This window comes from Myxine glutinosa, chromosome 10, assembly GCF_964187855.1.
Source record: "Myxine glutinosa chromosome 10, kmMyxGlut1.1, whole genome shotgun sequence".
Classification (NCBI taxonomy): Eukaryota; Metazoa; Chordata; class Myxini; order Myxiniformes; family Myxinidae; genus Myxine; species Myxine glutinosa.
In genome coordinates this window covers 20213577-20234188 of record NC_136270.1, presented here as the reverse complement: position 1 = coordinate 20234188, position 20612 = coordinate 20213577, and the positions used below count along the sequence as shown (strand labels likewise).

Here is a 20612-nt window from a genome sequence, read left to right as displayed (position 1 = left end):
AGTTTGGGAGGAGACAGGAGGAAGTGGGGGTATTTGCGGGTGAGTTGGGAAGGGGGTAGAGTGGGACAGGAGGAGAGGAGTTTGGGAGGAGACAGGAGGAAGTGAGGGTATTTGGGGGGTGAGTTGGGAAGGGGGTAGAGTGGGGTATGAGGCCGCGCCTGGTTTCGCGATACCCGTGCTCGCTGAGGAAAATGTGAATGGCGGGGTGGGGTGTGTGTGCGACGCTCGCATTGCGTTTGTCGTGTCCGTCGAGATGTCGTGGCGGCGCCGGGCCGTGCGAGCAGGGCGCCAATGTGCGGCCTTCTGTCCGTCGTGGTGCCGTTTTCTGCAAATCCAGCTGTGGCTGGTCTTTATAGGTCGTCTTGCGTGACCGTCCGCACTCTACTCGTGACCGTCCTGGAGGTGCGTAGGAGGCGAAGACCCATGGTGGGACGAATTGCGCGGGGAATGCGGGTAGGAATGGGAGAGGCCACCTGTGGAGGGATAAGCCCGGTCGGAGGCCCCGAGGAGCCGCCATGGTGAGTGGCCGCTTCAAATGTGTCCGGAGGAGCGCTCCGCTTGCACCATGCGACGGGTGTGCAGGTGGCTCTGTGCGAAGGTAACCCCGGCACAGCATATATAACTAGGCCGACGTGCTCCTACCGTGCTAGCATTGTAGACGCCCCTTCGCCCTGTATTATATGCGGGGGTCTGCACGGGTCCCCGCACCGCCACGCCCTTCCTCTGTTCCCGCCCTTCGCGCGGTGCGTCGCTCCGGTGCTTTATTTGAAGTGATGGCGGTAGAGGGCGTCCTCTTCATAACACCGTACTGTACGTTTGTTTGTCAGTCGGTCCACCCTCTTGCAATACAAACGATAATGATGATTGTTTCTCCTCCGTTCGGACATGGTGGTGCGTAATGTCCTCCTCCGGTTGATGCAGGTATTTGTCTTCGTTGTTTGTGCGACTCGGGGTGGGATGTTGAAAAGATGCGATGTTTGAAAATGTCCATCGACGTGAGGAAAAACGAACCTGTCGGAACGGCGGACAATCTTTAGGTTGAGGAGATCAACGTGGTGTCTGACCGGCGGACAATCTTTAAGCTGAGGAGACCGACGTGGTCTCGGAATGGCGGACAATCTTTAGGTTGAGGAGATCGACGTGGTATCTGACCGGCGGACAATCTTTAGGTTGAGGAGATCGACGTGGTGTCTGACCGGCGGACAATCTTTAGGTTGAGGAGATCGATGTGGTCTGAACGGCGGACAATCTTTAGACTTTAGGTTGAAGAGATCGATGTGCTCTGAACGGCGGACAATATTTAGGGTGAGGAGATCGACGCGGTCTCGGAACGGCGGACAATCTTTAGGTTGAGGAGATCTATGTGCTCTGAACAATCTTTAGGCTGAGGAGATCGACGTAGTGTCTGAACGGCGGACAATCTTTCGGCTGAGGAGATCGACGCGGTCTCGGAACGGCGGACAATCTTTAGGTTGAGGAGATCGATGTGCTCTGAACGGCGGACAATCTTTAGGCTGAGGAGATCGACGTGGTGTCAACGGCGGACAATCTTTAGGCTGAGGAGATCGACGTGGTGTCTGAACGCCGGACAATCTTTAGGTTGAGGAGATCGATGTGCTCTGAACAGCGGACAATATTTAGGCTGAGGAGATCGATGTGCTCTGAACGGCGGACAATATTTCTGGCGGGCAATATTTAGGTTGAGGAGATCGACGTGGTCTGAACAGCGACAATATGTGATGTGATGTGATGTGATGTGAGGGGTGGGGGCGGGGGTGGTAACTGTGGTGTTGTGGGAGCGGGTGTGGAGTTGTGGGAGCGGGTGTGGAGTTATGGGAGCGGGTGTGGAGTTATGGGAGCGGGTGTGGAGTTATGGGAGCGGGTGTGGAGTTATGGGAGCGGGTGTGGAGTTGTGGAAACGGGTGTGGTGTGGTGTTGTGGATGTGGTATGGTGTTGTGGGAGCGGGTGTGGTGTGGTGTGGTGTTGTGGGAGCGGGTGTAGTGCTGTGGGAATGGATGTGGTGTGGTGTTGTGGGAGCGGGTGTGGTGTGGTGTTGTGGGAGCGGGTGTGGTGTGGTGTTGAGGGAGCGGGTGTGTTGTTGAGGGAGCGGGTGTGTTGTTGAGGGAGCGGGTGTGTTGTTGAGGGAGCGGGTGTGTTGTTGTGGGAGCGGGTGTGGTGTTGTGGGAGCGGGTGTGGTGTTGTGGGAGCGGGTGTGGTGTTGTGGGAGCGGGTGTGGTGTTGTGGGAGCGGGTGTGGTGTTGTGGGAGCGGGTGTGGTGTTGTGGGAGCGGGTGTGGTGTTGTGGGAGCGGGTGTGGTGTTGTGGGAGCGGGTGTGGTGTTGTGGGAGCGGGTGTGGTGTTGTGGGAGCGGGTGTGGTGTTGTGGGAGTGGGTGTGGTGTTGTGGGAGCGGGTGTGGTGTTGTGGGAGCGGGTGTGGTGTTGTGGGAGCGGGTGTGGTGTTGTGGGAGCGGGTGTGGTGTGGTGTGTTGTGGTGTTGTGGGAGCGGGTGTGGGTGGTGTTGTGGGAGCGGGTGTGGCGTGGTGTTGTGGGAGCGGGTGTGGCGTGGTGTTGTGGGAGCGGGTGTGGCGTGGTGTTGTGGGAGCGGGTGTGGCGTGGTGTTGTGGGAGCGGGTGTGGCGTGGTGTTGTGGGAGCGGGTGTGGCGTGGTGTTGTGGGAGCGGGTGTGGCGTGGTGTTGTGGGAGCGGGTGTGGCGTGGTGTTGTGGGAGCGGGTGTGGCGTGGTGTTGTGGGAGCGGGTGTGGCGTGCTGTTGTGGGAACGGGTGTGGCGTGGTTGTGGGAGCGGGTGTGGCTTGGTGTTGTGGGAGCGGGTGTGGCGTGGTGTTGTGGGAGCGGATGTGGCGTGGTGTTGTGGGAGCGGGTGTGGTGTGGTGTTGTGGGAGCGGGTGTGGTGTGGTGTTGTGGGAGCGGGTGTGGTGTGGTGTTGTGGGAGCGGGTGTGGTGTGGTGTTGTGGGAGCGGGTGTGGTGTGGTGTTGTGGGAGCGGGTGTGGGTGTGGTGTTGTGGGAGCGGGTGTGGTGTTGAACGTGCTGTGGGAATGGTGTGGCTCTATGGGAAGGGTGTGACTCTATGGGAGGGGTGTGGCTCTATGGGAGGGGTGTGGCTCTATGGGAGGGGTGTGGCTCTATGGGAGGGGTGTGGCTCTATGGGAGGGGTGTGGCTCTATGGGAGGGGTGTGGCTCTATGGGAGGGGTGTGGCTCTATGGGAGGGATGTGGCTCGATGGGACGGATTTCTGGTGTGGGTTGTACTGGGGCTGCATTGTTGGTTTTATTTTCGAAACAATAATCTTGTTGTTATTAACATTTGTATAAAACACTCGCCAGTGCTATGAGATTGCCACCGTTGCTCGTTTCTTGTGGTTAATGTAGTCCTCGAACATGCAACAGCGCACTCGTGAGAGGAGTCGAGAGTGTGAAGACCTGTACACGACCTAGTCTGAGAAACATTCAGGATTTGTGAGCAAATCAAGAAGGTTAATGGAAATCCACCACTGGAACCACCATTCCCGTGACCAATCACTTTTACCAGGAATCTAAAAGCCCATTACACTTCCAAGTAGGATTGTCAACTGAGCAATCATGCCAGTGAAAGCAGTGAGGACTATTCAACGAGGTTTTCTTTCGATCCAACACCGAACACCTCATCGCAGCAACCTTATGAACATTTTATCACCATTCTTATTCTGTTTATCGTGGACATAAAATTGGTTGAAATGGCTCACTTTGTTTATGGCCATGTTCCTCCTCGTAGGAACTTTAGGTTCTCCCACTTTAGGAACTCCCACTTTAGGGCGGATTTGAGTAAACCGTCCACATTCTTGTTTGCCATGTCAGAAGTAGCAAAAATAGATTAACATTTCTGAAAAGTCAGAATTTATCACGAGGTGGTTTATTTATGTGAACAATCCCATTAACAACCTATGTGACTAAGTACTTATAAGGTGTGTGTGTGTGTGTGTGTGTGTGTGTGTGTGTGTGTGTGTGTGTGTGTGTGTGTGTGTGTGTGTGTGTGTGTGTGTGTGTGTGTGTGTGTGTGTGTGTGTTCGTTCGTTCGCGTTGTTCGCAGGTGAACCGATTCGATTTTGTGATTTGGAACTCGTGACCTTTTTCTGAAAGTAGCAGGTCTTTGTTACCAGGGATTTTGAGTAAACTTGGCACAACTATGGACTAATGCAAAGATTAAATCATTAAATTTTGGGTTCAAAAGGTCAAAGGCCTAAGGGCAGGTGCTCTTTCATTGAGGAATCTGTTCCTGCAATAACTTGTGAACCTCTCAAGAGATTTCAACCATACTTGACAGAGGTATGGACTGCAATAGAAATATGAAGCGATTCGATTTTAGATTGAACAGGTCAATCAATGGTCATATGCCCTTTAAAATCATTTTGCAGACCACAAGTCGAGTTAGAAGCATCTGAGGTTGTCTGTTCTGATTTGTCTTTCTCTCTCTCTCTCTCTCTCTCTCTCTCTGGACCTTTAATTGTTAATGTGACCTTTAGTTGAGATTAAACGCAACATGAGCGGAGGCATATCCATTGAATTGATGCATTCTCGTCAAATTCTACTTTATTTATAGTACACTGTAATTGTGTAAGGTAAACCGTAAGTTAAAAATGCTCCACCATAATTTTTTTTTTTAGTATACAAGATAGAGGCCTGTTTAAGAGCTAGCACATCAAATGCATTTTTAGCACATAAAACACAAAAAACAAACGGACACATAAAACAATAAAGGGAGGGGGAGACAAGATTGGGAGAGAGAGGGAAGCACACAAGCACAACAGTAGAGAACGGACATCGAGAGATCTGTGGAAGGGAGAGGGCTGGGGTGGGGGAGGGAAGGGATACATTGTACAAAACAAATTGACACTACAAGGAATTTCAGGAATGAAGTCGGAGATTGAAAGATGTGGATTTAGAGTGTATTAACGGGGGTAGAAAATATCAAGGTTTTGGATGGGGAAGACAAGAGATGGTGGTGAACAGCTGTTTTAAATACCTGGAGGAAAGAGGGGGATTGAAGAGAGTGTGGGAGTTTATTCCAGAGGCGGGAAAAAAGAGGAATGAAAGAGTGAAGGTGATCAGACGTGGTCCTGCTTTCTTTTACTACTTTTTACTATTTTATTTTACTACTACGGTCCTACTACTTTCTGGTCCTACTTTGCAGTTGTCAATGACAGGAGGATATGTATCGGTTTGTTTTTAGATGATTTGCAAGGTTAGTGGACAACAGGAAAAACAAACATATTATGTAGGATTAAGTGTCATTACGATGGAATTTGATTTGGAATTCCCCAAAAGTTCACACGATTCTCATGTGTGCTGCATCTGCATGACGTCATCATCTTACGTCATAGAGCATGCGATTCACCTGATGCATGGAGGCGGTATTACAAGACAATCCAAAATGCGCCAATTCTGGGGGAATTGACCAGTCCATAACATAGGATGGGTTCTTCGCTTAACTTGCTGGCTTGCTGCCTCATGAGCCGCAGGCATCGCTGGTTGACTCTTCTCGGGATGCCGAAAACTGCCGGGGCTAGACAGAGACATGGATGCTGTGGATCGCAAAGAGGCAACTGAAATATGTTAGCTGTGTCGTTCATCAGCCAAAGCTACAAAAACTATCCCAATTGGTAAGATTGGAAAGGTAGAGCAAAAGGAAGACAAATAAGACGAGAAAGAGCAATCAGAGATTGCAGACCCTGGCCAGGACATGTTGTGTGGTGTTTTTAAGCTGTTGTATTTGAGTGGTTTATTGATGACGTAGATTTATGTTCATACGGCACACAAACAGACCTTTTCGGTATTATTGTATTGATTCACATTTTTCACATTCACATTGTATTCACATCCCGGCGGTGTGTACCCCGGTTTAGAATAGGTACACCGTATCCCTGCGCATCGTAAGAGGCGACCAAGGGTTGGCGCCAGGAAGGGCATCTGGCCATAAAAACATTGCCTCAAACAGGGAACCATGATTGTCATGGGGCCCGCAAAGCTAACCCCCGCTCTAGCGGGGAAAAATGGCCTTAAAACGATCATTCATTCATTCATTCATTCATTCACATTCCAATCATATTGTTACAGACGCGGCTTTTAGATGTTATATTGACCGAGCGGTGGTGTATTTAACCGCGTCCGAACAGTTACTCCCCGATTAAAACCCGATTTCACCCGACGTTGACCAGATCGCCCCACGGATATTCAATCGGGAAATCTCTAAAGCGATCGCAAGAGAATGAAAAAGAAGAAGAAGAATACGGAGGAAGAACAGATTTATTATACACACACAAGCAAAGGATGGAAGAAACAGTGACACAGCGAATCCTTAACTTACACTATTCATTTTTACTTAGCCCCAAGACAAACGAGCAGGACAGGACGTTCACACTTACACAGGGGATAATGCAGGCAGGTAAGGCTTGAGATGGAGGCAAGGTCGGGAGGCCGCCGTTCGCAATTCCTCGCGGTTTTGGCGGGAAACCCTCCGTCGCGTATCCACTGCGGGAGACGCCACGCGCTGGTTCGGCACACCTGCTCCTTTTCTTGGGGTGGGGCCGTCTCTCTCCTTTCAGCGCGTCTCTCCAAAGCTGGTTTCCTTGCCGAGTACCTCTCCTCTTTGGCTTGGAGCATTTCGCATCTCACTGCCTCTCTTTGGTGCAGCCTCTTTGCTCCTCTCCCAGGGTCATCTCCAGCTCATCTCCAGTCATCTCGCAAAGCAGTCCCTTACAGTCGCTTTTATCACCTCGGCCGAAATCAAGCCGCCGGCTCCGAGGGCACGCCTACCGGGTCGATCACCGCGGTGTTGATTGGCTGTTAGGGCCGGTTCACTCCTTCCCTCTTCTGACGAGGTGGAGACACGCCTTTCTTCTCCAACCTTACCTCGTGGCCAATGGTGGTTGAAGAGAAAAACCGACCAAAATGCGGAAGGCAAATGGAAGGGAGGTTTTGGGGAAATTGGAAGGGCCTACGCTTATTTTGTTTGATACAATGCAAAGTCAATCTAGTGGGAAAACACATACTTAGCCTACATGGAATAAGGAAATACACTATTTAAAAGATATATCGTGGCCTGCGTGTACTTTTCATGCAATTTAACTAGGACGCTGACTGCGACCATTATTTACATTATAGGGTGGTACCGTACGTTTGTAACGTTCACATTGTAACGTTTCCACTTCGTTACACTTCCTCCAAAATTGTTACACTTCTCAAATTCGTTACACACTTCTCAAATTCGTTACACACTTCTCAAAATCGTTACAATATGTATTTTATTGAAGTACTCACATTCCAATCGTATGTACTGTATAAACCTATGGCGCATTCTAAGAATACATTCAATACAGATAAGAACATGTTCCTAATATACAACAATAACAACAACAGGCATTTTAAGGCCATTTTCCCTGCAAGAGCGGGGGTTTAGTGGGGCAACTTAGCATAACAATTGTGCATTTTGTGAGGAAAGCACCAAATTTGGCACACTAGTAGACCATCATATTATGAAAAGATCTGGATATTGGGCCATCTCAGATTCAGAGATTTGATTTTTGCAAGATTTCGATTCGATTGGGATCGAAGAGAACACCTTCTTCGTCTTCTGTACAGTGAAGTTGCCAGCCCTGAATTATCTGGCTACATCTGGGTGCTTCATTGGGAATGCAACCATGTCTCTCAGGTGATCAGGGCATAGTGTGGCATAGTGTGTGTAGTGTGTGTGGTCTAAGGCATGGAACCATGGGACCAGTTTTTTTTTTTTTTTTTTTTTTTTTTTTTTTTTTTGTATACAATATCGAGGCTCGTGAAAGAGCGAACATTAATCACATGAACACACAGAAAGACAAACCGACACATAAAACATATAACATAGGGAGCGGTAGACAAGATGGGGAGAGAGGGGGAAGGACACAAACACAACATTTGAGAGCAGGGACCGAGAGACATGGAGACATCGAGAGATCTGAGAGAGGGCGAGGGCTTTGGGGGGGGGGGGGCGTGGGAAGGGGGCAGTGGGAGAGGTATAAAACATATGGACACTGCCAGGACTTCCAGGAAAGAAGTTGGAATTTCAAACAAGGTGGATCTGGGGTGAATTAGCGGGGGTAGAAAAGATCAAGGTTTTGGATGGGGGAAGATAAGAGATGGTGGTGAACAGCTGTTTTAAAGACCTGGAGGGAGGAGTGGGATTGAAGGGAGTGAGGGAGTTTGTTCCAGAGGCGGGAGAAAAGAGGAATGAAAGAGTGAAGGTGAGCGGAGAGCCGAGATTTCGGCAGTTTAACCATCAGAGGATTGCTGGCAGATCTTGTGCGACCTGTACGAATATTTGGGGGACAGAGCACAGAGAGAGCTGGGGGTGCAAGGCCGGAGAGGAGTCGGTAGAAGACAGAAAGACCACCTACCTGCCTGCGGTGAGTGAGTGAAAGGCCCTCAGAGATAGCTTCATCGCGGGAGATTCTAATAATTCTGAAAGCTTTGGTTTCAACAGCGTGAAGCCGAGCTAGGTGTGAGGCAGGAGCACCGGCCCATAGGGGAGAACAGTATTCCATTGAGCTGCGGATGAAAGCCTTGTATGTGGTGAGGAGCTCAGGTGTGCCGAGGAAGGACTTCGCACGACGCAGGATGCCCAGTCGGCGACTGGCTTTGGAGGCCAGCTTGGAAATGTGGTTTTCCCAAGAAAGATCATGGCAGATAGTGAGACCCAAAATCTTGAGCGACAGAACTTCTTGGAGAGGATTGTTGAGAAAGTAGATGGGAGGGTTGTCCAGTCGATCTTTTCGGAGAGACATAGTAAGAGTGTGAGATTTGTCAGGATTGAAAGACATGTTCCACTTGTTTGACCAGTCTGTGATTTTGTCCAGGTCTTCAGAGAGTGAGGAGGCAGCAGACTGCCGATCTGAGGGAAGAGGAATGGAGCGGCAGAGAGTGGAGTCATCAGCAAAGAGATAGAGAGGATTTTCGAGAGAGTCAGAGAGATCATTGATGAAGACCAGAAAAAGCACGGGGCCCAGAACACTGCCTTGGGGAACTCCAGCCTGAACAGGAAGAGGAGATGAGAGAAACCCATTCAGGGCCACACGTTGACGACGACTAGAGAGGAAGTCCGCCAGCCATGCGTGGAGATTTCCATGGATACCAAAGGAGGAGAGTTTGGTGAGCAGAGCGGGGTGCCAGACCGTGTCGAAGGCACGTGATATGTCGAGGGAGACAGCTCTAATTTCCTGTTTGGCATTGTTTGGCAATTTCCTGTTTTCCAGTTCCGTCAGGGCATCAAGGTACATCGTGAATGAAGCCTGCCGCAGAGAACGCACGTAGACCAGTACCAACATCTCTAGTTCCAGCACAGTTGCCCAGTACTGAAAGTTGGGAATGTCTTCTCCTCTCTGGTGACACCGGTCTTCGAACTCAGGCAGGTCTTCTGCATCATCAGCATATGTCATACAGTGGCGTTCATACGCACGGTGTTGCAGGATGTGCAGTGCCGCTGCAGTGATTTGATGAGCTCTTCTTGTGCGGGTGACGTGGGCAGCTCGCAGGAAGGAGTCGGCCGTCCCTGGCGTTGCAATCTCAGCTTGCAAATCTGCAAAATCTGCAAATCTTGCAAAAATCAAATCTCTGAATCTGAGATGGCCCAATATCCAGATCTTTTCATAATATAGTCTACTAGTGTGCCAAATTTGGTGCTTTCCTCACAAAATGCACAATTGTTATGCTATATTTACCTTAGCTGCCGGACTAGTTCGCCTTGCGGTCCCCATGACAATCTTCTCCATTTTGCCCTATTTTCTGCATATCCCCTTGTTAACCCCCTTGCCCGCATTTCTTCTTCGACCATCTTTAGCCAAGTCTTTCTCGGTCTTCCCCGTCCTCTACTTCCTTCCACATTCATTTCCATCACTCTTCTCAACCAGTCACTTTCATCCTTCCTCAACACATGACCAAACCATCTCAAACTGTTTCTCTTCACAGCATCCATCACAGGCTCTATTCCCATCATCTTTCGCAATTCATCATTTGTCTTCCTCTCTCTCAACGATACTCCACACATCCACCGAACCATTCGCATTTCCACCCTTTCCAGCCTTCGTTGCTGCTCTACGTTCATTACCCATGTCTCGCTCCCATAAATCATAACACTTCTCACACATGCAGCATACACCTTTCCCTTCAGCTTCAATGACACTCCCCTCCTCGTCAGCACGCCACTCAGTCCCTAAAACTTCTTCCATGCACATCTCACTCGAGCAACCGTTGCCGAGTCTGAGCCGCCATTCCGCCTTCTCCATTCAGCATGTCTCCGAGGTAACAAAATGTTTTCACACCTTCCAGCTTCACGCCGTCTCCAAGATCCAACTCAACATTTCCTCCATCTGCAGCTCCCTCTGTGCACACCTTACACTTGAATGTAGCTGCCACACTGGTTAATGACCCTCTCAGTCCACTACATTTTTGATGAACCCACTCAGCGCACATTGTACATTGAATGGAGTTCACTCAGACACCCTGCACACAGCACATGGCCACTTCCCAGTTCTTTCCACCTCACCACATGCTTTACCACTTGCCATCACCTTCGTTTTTCTGATATTCACCTTCAGACCTTTTGTCTCCATACATTCCTTCCAGTTGTTCATCTTCTCCTTCAGTCCATCCATACTTTCTGCAATGAACACCAGATCATCTGCATACAACAACTCCCACGGTAAACCCTCCTTTACGTTCCGAGCCAGCACCTCCATCACAGCTACAAATAGTAGTGGACTTAGTACCGACCCCTGATGCACTCCCACCTTCACCTCAAACTCACCACTGTTCCTGTCCTTCGTCCTTACAGCTGTGCGCACTCTGTTGTACATTGCCATCACTACTCTGGTCAACCATTCCTCCACTCCTAACTTCCTCAATGCCCATGTCACTACTTCACGTGGAACCCTATTGAATGCTTTCTCCAGATCAACAAACCCAAGAAACAACTTCCTCCTCTTCTCCATGTACTTCTCCTGCAACTGCCTCACAATAAACAGCGTGTTTGTCGTTCCTCTTCCTGGCATAAATCCAAACTCATTTCGTCAATCTTCACTTTATTCCTTATCCTCCTCTCCAACACCCTTTCCAATACCTTCATTCCATGCTCCAATAACTTTATCGCTCGATACGAGCCACTGTCCAGAGGGTCACCTTTCCCCTTGTATAGAGGGACGAGGGTACTCAGTTCCCAATCCACTGGAATGCGGCCTTCTTTCACCACCAGATTGCACATCTCTGTCATTCTCTTCACACCCCAATTTCCCGCTGCCTTCAACATATCTCCCACAACTCCCGTCGGCCCTCTCGCTTTTCTACTCTTCATTGCTTTTATCGCTTCCTCAACTTCCTTCTCGGTTATTTTCTCTGCCGGTCCTAAAACTGGGTTACTCTCTATGTTGCCATCCCATTCATTCTCTGCATTCAACAGTATTTCCATACATCTCTTCCATCTTCCTTTAATTCCATCTGGGTCCACAAGGATTTGTCCCACTTCATCCTTCAAGCAACTCACCCCCATCACATCACACCTCTCTTTCGCTATCTGCTTTGCAATCCTGAATACCGCTCTCTGACCCTCTTCCAAATCTAAGCGTTCTCCGAACATTTTCCTACATGCCTCCTGCGCCTTTGCTACCTCTTTCTTTGCAGCCTTCTTGGCTGCCTTATAACTTTCATGCTCTGCCTTTTCTGCCCCCATACCCTTCGCCTTCTGCCACTCTTTGAACTTCTTCCTCTTCTCGTCAATCTTCTTTCCAACTTCATCATTCCACTACCATGTTTCCGAGTGCCTCGGTTGTCCTTTTGTCCATCCACATACCTCACCAACGGCTCCCAACAGACTATATCTTTCATTGACATCCAACCACTTTCAAGCTCAACTACATCATCCTCTACCAATCTACCATACTCAGCCTCTCTTTTAATGTCTCCCTCACTGTCACCTCTTTCAACCTCCACTCCTTCATTCTCGGTTGGTACTTCACCCACCGAGCTCTCCTCGCACCTTTCACCCTTATGTCGCAGACAACCAAGTGGGGCTGTGAAACAGCCTCCTCCCCCAGGATCACCTTTGTGTCCCAGAGGTGCCCTCTATCTCGCCTACGCACCAGCAGGTAGTCAACGGTTGTCATCGACCCACCTGACGTGTATGTAACAAGCTTATTATCCTCTTTCTGGAACTGAGTATTACAAATCAACAATCGGCTCCATCAGCAAACTCCAAAATCCTTTCACCTTCTCCATTTCTCACACCATATCCGTATCCCCCATGAACTCCCTCAAAACCGTCCATACTCCTTCCCACTTGTCCATTTAGGTCTCCTCCTACCACAACAACTTCCTTATCTTTCACGTTTTCTTTTTAAAGTTTTTAAACGTTTTCACGTTTCCTAATATAATGTACTTTATTGACATACTGACATTATTCATTGATTTTGACGTACCATACACTTTTCGAGAGTTGAATGCCTCCAAAGCAGTTTCTTGGCAAGGTTTATCTTGGGTGGTTTGCCATTGCCTTTCCAGCATTGTTCATGCTATATCCTTTTAAATGCTGAACGTCAAGAAAGGAAGCAGCTCGTACCATTGTATTAAAATATATATATTTTTATATAGCAATTAAAAACAAGACCGGAATCTAACAGCGGCGTAGCTGGGCTTGTTCAATATTATAAACCACAAAACATATGATTAGCTTTTTAAACAGTCGCTAATGCCGTTTATAACATTAAACAAAGAAATTTGGAGGAATCACGACATCCCTGAGGTAAGTTTTACTTACAGAACTGAGCCAAGATCTACTGTAATCTATACACCCCACAAGGGTTGGGTACATAACATGACCCTTCCTGCTGGGTCTACAAGTTATGTGTCATTGGAAGATTCATAACGTCTATGCTTTCGATATTTGATGGTCATTTTAACAATCGGTTTGTTTGTGTTTTACACTGAATGAAAAACGTAAAGGTAGAGCATGGCGATTGTGATATATGACAGGTTTGACGATATGTTCAGCATGAACGAAATTATGATGTCATAATGGAGGCATCTATGACATCATCATTAACATATTTTATTCCCCATGGAGAGTTCTTTACAATGAGCCTTGTCTCAATTTTTTCTATGCAGTGCTTTCGGAGATAGAGGTGCGAAGTTTTTCGTTTTTTCCAAGATGGTGGCCATACCATGTGATGTATGACGTCATAATTATAATTTTAAAATTCTACAGGTGGAGTTGCACCTATGGTGAAAATTTCCTGTCAATCGGACCAACAGTTGCAGAGAAAATCATTTATTCTGTGCAGACAAACAGGCAGAGCCTGGTGTTGGCTTATACCCCCATTCCACTTATGCCGATCGACCCCGATCTGCACAACGGGAACGATCCTATTTGGAACGGGATCAATCGGCATGATCGTAAACGGAACGTCTTCGATCTTTGTCGCTCGGGACAAAAAAATAGATCGGGGCGATTTTTTAAACATGTTTAAAATTTCCATCCCGATCTGAAATAGCGGGACTGATCGTGATTACAGCGTGAATGCAACGTAGTCCATCGGAATGATCGTAGTTAGAACGGCTTGATCGTAGTTAGAACGGCTTGATCGTGATTACAGCGTCGTTGCAGCGGGAGGATTATCTTGTGCCGTTTCGACGACGATCGTTACCGATCCGTCCCGCTCCAATGCCGATCAAAGCCGCTGTATATAAATCGGTCCGGATTGCATCAGCCTCACCCGATCAAGTATTTCGACACGACAATTTTTGTCAACGTTGTTAAGTGGAATTGATAACTGCATGAGCCAAATTGCATTGCCCAATAACCCCATGGTCTAAAATTAAAAGCGGTACAAGTTAAACAAATATTATTAATGATCAATTTTACCGCTTTTAATTTTATGACCTTTTAATTAAGTGAATGCAAACTTTGATCCCCTCTACCCAGCAAAAACCTGTCAAATTTTTAGCTTTTATTTTGAAGACCTTTCATTTTGCAATGCATTTTCATCCCCTCAACCCAGCAATAATAACTTCTCCCTTTCCAACCAACACAAGGCAAACATTGAATATCAAGTTTCATAATGTTTATTGTCACATGATTATCAATAGAAATCATTATCAATGCAATACATAACAATACAACAATGTCCTCCAAAATGTCTTTCAACTCCTTCCCATAGTGTCTCTAATGATGTCTCACCATCCTCTCCTGCCATAGAACTGCACCAGCAGGGCTGTTAAAATAGAGTCTCAGTACCTCCCTCTGACGCTTGGCCTCTACACTGTCCCTGTTACCTCGAACTGCCTGCTCCACCTCTAACATGTTGGCTTGATCTCTCCATTCACCAGGGATGATGTTGTGTCGATAATCCTCCTGGTCCACCTCGGCATGCTGAATACTTGGGAACCGGATGCGGAGCATGTTGTGCAGACAGATAGCAGTTTCGACCAGGTCACGCACCACCTCAGGATACTGTTGTAGTGTCTTGAGCAAGCATTGCCAACGGTTTGCCAAGATGCCAAAGGCGTTCTCCACCACTCGTCGACCCCTTGAGATGCAGTAGTTGTAGACGAGTTGTTCAGGAGAGAGTCCACATCTGGCATAGGGTTTCATCAAGTGAGAGCAAAGGCATCATCTCCAAGGATGAAGAATGGCATCTCTTCATCATCGTTCCGCATGGCCAGGGGGTCGGGAAATCCAATGGTTTCATTCTCTATGCACTCTTTGAGCTCCGAAGCATTGAAAATCTGGCAATCTGACATGTGTCCCATTCCACCAACATCCACCCACAAGAACTTATAGTCGGAGTCCACCAGTGCCATCAACACGATCGAGAAGAAGCCCTTGTAGTTGTGGTAGAGGATGCCTGAGTTGGGTGCGCATCTGAGGGCGACGTGTTTGCCATCAAGAGCTCCGAGCACATGAGGGATGTTCCATTTACTTTCGAAATCATTAGCGACTTCTGTCCATTCTTCTGAGGTGGTAGGGCACTTCACCATTTCTTCTTTGAACTCTGCAACGATAGCTTGACACACCTCCGGAATGAACTTGACGATGGTGTTTCTGCTGACCCTGAAGTCGTAGGAGAGAGTTGGGTAGAGGTCTCCTGTAGCCAGATGCCTCAGGGTGATGGCGAGCTTCATTCCAGGTTGTAGGGCCTTTCTCAGCCTGGTATCTTCTTTCTCAATCCTGGGGGTGATTCTGTGGAGGATTTCATCAAAGAGAGCAGGTGGCATCCTCACAAAGTTCTGGAAAGAGTTGATGTCCTCCAGCCTCAGTTCATTCATCAAGCGGTCGTAGTGCCCAAACTGCAATCTTCTTTCTTCTGTCAACCATGGCCGGACCCAGAACTGAGGGCTCTTCTTCTTCTTCTCATTCTTCTTCTCACTTGAGCAGCTCTTCTTTCATTAATTGCATATTGTTGGAGAAGTAGAGTGAGCTGCAGACGGCCATTTCTCTGATGTTGATCCATGGCTGTCTTCGACGATACTGATGATCGGCAAGCAAATCGGGCCCTATTTATACGGATCGGGACCTGAAATCTGCTTTTTAGTCGGCTTAAAGACGGGAATAGAGCGTAGTTAGATCGGTTTGGTCGGGAATGACGTAGTTGAAACGGCAATAGATCGGCAGCATCGGCGTTGGATCAGTTTTAGATCGGCGGCGATCGGGAATGCATCGTGTCAGAGCGGCGGCAATCGCGAATGCAGTGTGGTTACAGCGTACGCGAGCGGGAACACAGCGGCTCTAAACGGCTTCGATCGGGTCTTCAGGGACCCGATCTACCCACGATGAGCGTGGTTACAGCGTAGTGATCGTAATCGGAGCGTACTTAGGACGTAGATACAGCGTAGATACAGCGTAGATGACCAGTTTTTTCCCAAAGTGTCCCGATCGCTCCCGACCTGGAGATCGGGGCTAATCGGGGCCAATCGGCATAAGTGGAATGGGGGCATTAGCGGTTAGGGTGCAGGCTTGGGATCCGAGGATCCTGAGTTTGAATCCTGGTCGATCGCTGAATTAACACCAGGGGGGTTGACTCAGCCTGTCATCCTTCCGAGGTTGGCAAATTGAGTACCAGCTTGCTGGGATGAATGATCCCGGTGTGTACCCCGATTTAGAATAGGTACACCGTATCCCTGCGCATCGTAAGAGGCGACGAAGGGTTGGCGTCAGGAAGGGCATCCGGCCATAAAAACATTGCCTCAAACAGGGAACCATGATTGTCATGGGGCCCGCAAGGCTAACCCCCGCTCTCGCGGGGAAAAAATGGCCTTAAAACGATCATTCATTCATTCATTTTAACAATCAGACAAACAAACGGACTCAAATACAATACCTTCTCCTCAGGCGAGGGTAAAATGGACGAGGAAGTCAAAGATGAAAAAAATAAAATTGGAGCTACTGAATATAGCTTGGGAATTGCGTTACTTAATAGATTGGGATGGCATATGATAATGATGACAACGACAATGATGATAGTTTCTACACATGTAAATATATATATTTTCTCTTGACAAGAAAAGTTTATATTGAGCCCTAATGTCTGTAGGACAAAGGGCACTGTGCTTTCAATTATTGCTTGGAACATATTTCTTACCTTGTGCGTTGGTACCGGCTATGCCCATACAGTTGTTCCAGGTATGTGCTTTGTTGTTTCCTACTCTACTTGCTGTGCAAACTAAACTGCAAGGTACAATTGCGATAGTTATTCAACTGTGAGCTCGTTGTCTTTGCAGCTCCTGTCTCGTTTGGAAAGTGCAGAGCAAGAAGCGCAGTTTGCCAAGAGGGAAGCTGACAGGGAGCGAGAATGCAATGCAGCGACGCGGGCAAGCAGTGTTGCGCACGATGGCCTAGACACCAACTGTGAACTTTCCCCAGAAGAACCATCCTTAGAACGGGTGAAAGAGGAGCCGGCTTCTCCCCTGTCCACGGCTTCTCAGCATTGTGCTCGGGATGCCGGTAGTAGGAAAAGGTTGGTTTATTTTTGATGCCATGCTTCCTCCAGACAAAGTATGTTTTGATGCTAAGCATGTATTGGACATTTATTTTGTGTATTAGACGAAGCTTTATGTTAAAATGCTCCAATGTAATTCATATGGAATTAACTTTGTTTCACTGCTATTGGTATCATCATCTTTGTTGCTCGCAATTTAAATGATTTTCTTTGTATTAAGCTTTTGCCTGTATGTCCCCACCTAACAGGGGCCACTCCCCGGACTCATTGGATGACCAACCACCAAAAAGGCACAACGGGGATTCGAGCTTGGAAGCTGCGACGTCGGAGCACTTGGCAGCAAAGCGTCAAAGTACAAAGGGCTCCAAGCAGAAAGGCCGCACAAGGACCAAAGGCTTGCTGCCTGCAGAGCCGCAGGCATCGCCGGTTGATTCTTCTCGGGCTGCCCGAACAACTGCTAGGGCTAGACAGAGACATGGACGCTGTAATTCCAACACCTATTCCATCACAGCCAATAAAGAGCAGCCCGACCATGTACGCATAGTGGCCGATGCATTGACGAAGACCTCTTTGGGAAAATGTCGCAAGGGGTCCGGCAATAGCGTGTTAGCCGAGCGAACAACAGCAGATTCTGAGGAACCGTCCGAGGAAGTCGGCCAGGACATTGCCGGATCTCCACGTTCTGCGTACCACTGGGTCCGGCGTGGCAAGCGTGGAAAGTGGCGTCCTGGAACTGGTTCTAATAGGACCCAGGGCCTGGTGTCTGCGACAGAAGACATTGACAATGATGATGACTATGACGATGACAATTATGATGATGGCGAGCCATTCCTGCGTACGAGTGAGATGTATTTGTGCCACCAGTTTGAGCCGGCATCTTTTGGTGGAGACGACTTCATCAGGAACGAGGCAGTGATGAGTCAGTGGCTTGGGGGGAGGGGAGGCAACATGATGATGTCTGTGGGCAGGGAAACTGGGAGGCTTAAATTGGGCCGATTTAACAACGAGGCAATGAGGCAATGATAAACCACCGTAGAGGCGAATATAAGGGGATTTCTGCAGAAGCATTCTGTTTAGACTCGCTTTATTTAATTTAGAGAACAGACTCGTTTAAAGAATGAATATTTGCTAAATGAATGTTGTCTTAAAGGCTGACTGTATAAATAACTTAATTTGATTGTCTGCAATGCTGTTCCATTGTACGAACAGTGTTGTTTGTTCATTTTCACCGTGTGGCTAAACATTGCGCAGATAACCTGTTTACAGAGCAAGTTTGTTTAGAAGTTGAAGCATGGCTGAGAAAGAGCAAATATAATTATTAAAATTGACATTTGATGTCTGTTTGTGGTTTTTATTTTATTTTATTTTATATTAATTTAAGATTTACAAATTATTATTTTCAATGTTAACTCTAAATACGATCGGCTTGTGCTCGAAATTGAAGCTCTCATTGATATTCGTGCTAAGGTGTAAGATCACATTTCGCCATATAATCTTGTAATGAACAAACTATGCGCGATCCATGTACTCTTCGTGTTTGCCGCAATGCCATTCGGTCCTTGTACCGCATGGCTATATAGCATTTATTGATGTGTGATATGCCGCACTTTTATGGTTTTTCTCCACTTGTTGCAGTTCCGTCGTGGCGGGAAAAGGTCTGTGAGCCACTGGATAAGCTGCCAATTGATGAGGCTGAGGTATATTTATATATTCTGCTCTAAATTGCCTCTTTTTCCCATCCCCTCTCCCCCATGCTTGCATATTCCCTTCTTTTTGTTTTTCTTTCTTCTCTCATTCTTTCTACTCTTTTCCTCACCATCCCACTCCTCCCCTAAAGTGATGAGTTAAAAATCTATGGTGAATGGCACAAATTTCGGAACGGATGCTGACTTAATTCCGTTCCTCCCCTTACAGAACACAGAAGATGAGACATATGCAAAGAGACACGCAAAATTAGAAGTTGATGAAAAGCGAAGAAAGAGGTGTGTACAAACATAATTTGCATTCCCAACCCGTTCTGACGCTAGAACATTGGTTCTCTTTGCTCCACCATTACTGGAATATTTTTTTACACTTTTTACCTCCGCCACCAAAGGTGGATGGAGGTTATGTTTTCACCCGTCTGTTTGTTTGTGAACAAAATATCTCAAACAGTTGTGGATGGATTCGGACGAAATTTGGCAGAGAGGTAGCATATGTGTACAAGGACGAAATTATTAGATTTTGGTGAAGATCTGGATTCGGATCCGGCTAGTAGAATTTTTTAAGCGATTCTTCACCATTGGGAGATCGGGCCACAAATGATACATAGCAGGATATCTCAAAAAGTTGTGGACTGATTTCAACGAAACTTGGTGGATCTGTTGTGTGTGTGACAAGGAAGAATTGATTCAATTTTGGTGAAGATCCGAATCCGGATCCGGCTTGTATAATCGTGTGTGTGTGTGTGTGTGTGTGTGTGTGTGTGTGTGTGTGTGTGTGTGCGTGTGTGTGTGTGTGTGTGTGTGTCTGTGTCGTGTCTGTCTTGTCTTGTGTTGCCACTGAACTACTCCCTGAAACTTTTGTGAAATCGTATTATTCTAACTCGACCCACGGCGGGAGTATGCGCTCTACTGAGTGGCGTTCTAGTTTTTTTTTGTGATTCTTCACCTTTGGGAGATAGGGCCAAAAACTATATACAGTGCGTATCAAAAAAAAGGTAATCCGAATTCAAGGGGTTAATGTGCAAAGGTTATTTCGTTTGACAATTTACATGTGGTTTACCAATTATGAGGAGATCCTCAGCTTTCCATTGATGCCTTTCATGCATCATTGCTGTCACACATGACCGAGTACATGTTCATTGAAAATGACAAGTTCAAATCGCATTTTTACAAGTTTGGCTAATCGGTGCAAGACAGTTTGAAATGGACGCATTACTTGTCGACTGCCAAGTTGATTATGTAAAATTGTTAAGCTGGTCTGGTAATCATCGGTTGCATCATCCTTTGTATAAGATGTGTATTTAAGATGGCCCTACAGTGTATGGGTTTAGAGATGGTCTGAGTCATTGAAAAGATGGTTCAACTTACGACTGAACAGCGGACCTTCATGGTTACAACCTTTCACCAAACTGGAAGTTTGCAGCAAACTTGTGATGCTTTCAGGGAACGTTTCCCAGAACGGGAGCCTCCAGCAGCCAAAACCATCTGGGCGAATGTCAGAAAATACCAAGAGCATGGCACTAGCCTCAACCGCAACAAGGAGAATTATCGTAGGCAGCGCACTGGGCGATCGGAAATGAACATTGCAGCAGTAAGGCAGCAAGTTTGGGAGCATCCTAGGGATACCAGCGCAAGACGAAATGGGACGGGATTGCCTACGGCAACATTCAACCGAATCACAAGACTGGACCTCCACCAACATCCATATCGGATTCACATCCGGCATCAACTTACGCCAGGGGATTTTGCCAGGAGGCTGGTGCTTGCCGGATGGTTGATAGCACCTTGCGAAGCAGATGTCAATTTCCTGCGGTATCTCGTTATCGGCGACGAAGCTGCTTTCGCCATGGACGGCAAGGTCAATACCCATAATGTGCTTGAATACACCGACAGGACAACCCCC

The 20612-nt window shown here is 47.5% G+C and overlaps 1 protein-coding gene across 2 annotated transcripts in view; it reads left to right on the top strand.

Moving 5' to 3' along the window:
- Positions 1 to 20612, top strand: part of MSL1 (MSL complex subunit 1) — a 50720-nt gene that overhangs the window by 6925 nt on the left and 23183 nt on the right. The window contains exons 1-5 of one of the 2 annotated variants that reach the window (XM_068127323.2): positions 746 to 921; positions 16789 to 17024; positions 17255 to 17925; positions 18642 to 18703; positions 18921 to 18988. In XM_068127323.2, the coding sequence (XP_067983424.2) occupies positions 886 to 921; positions 16789 to 17024; positions 17255 to 17925; positions 18642 to 18703; positions 18921 to 18988 (1073 nt within the window). In that variant the 5' untranslated portion in view covers positions 746 to 885. Of the gene's footprint in view, positions 1 to 745; positions 922 to 16788; positions 17025 to 17254; positions 17926 to 18641; positions 18704 to 18920; positions 18989 to 20612 lie in introns of those variants that run through there. The other variant, XM_068127322.2, reaches the window with a different exon arrangement.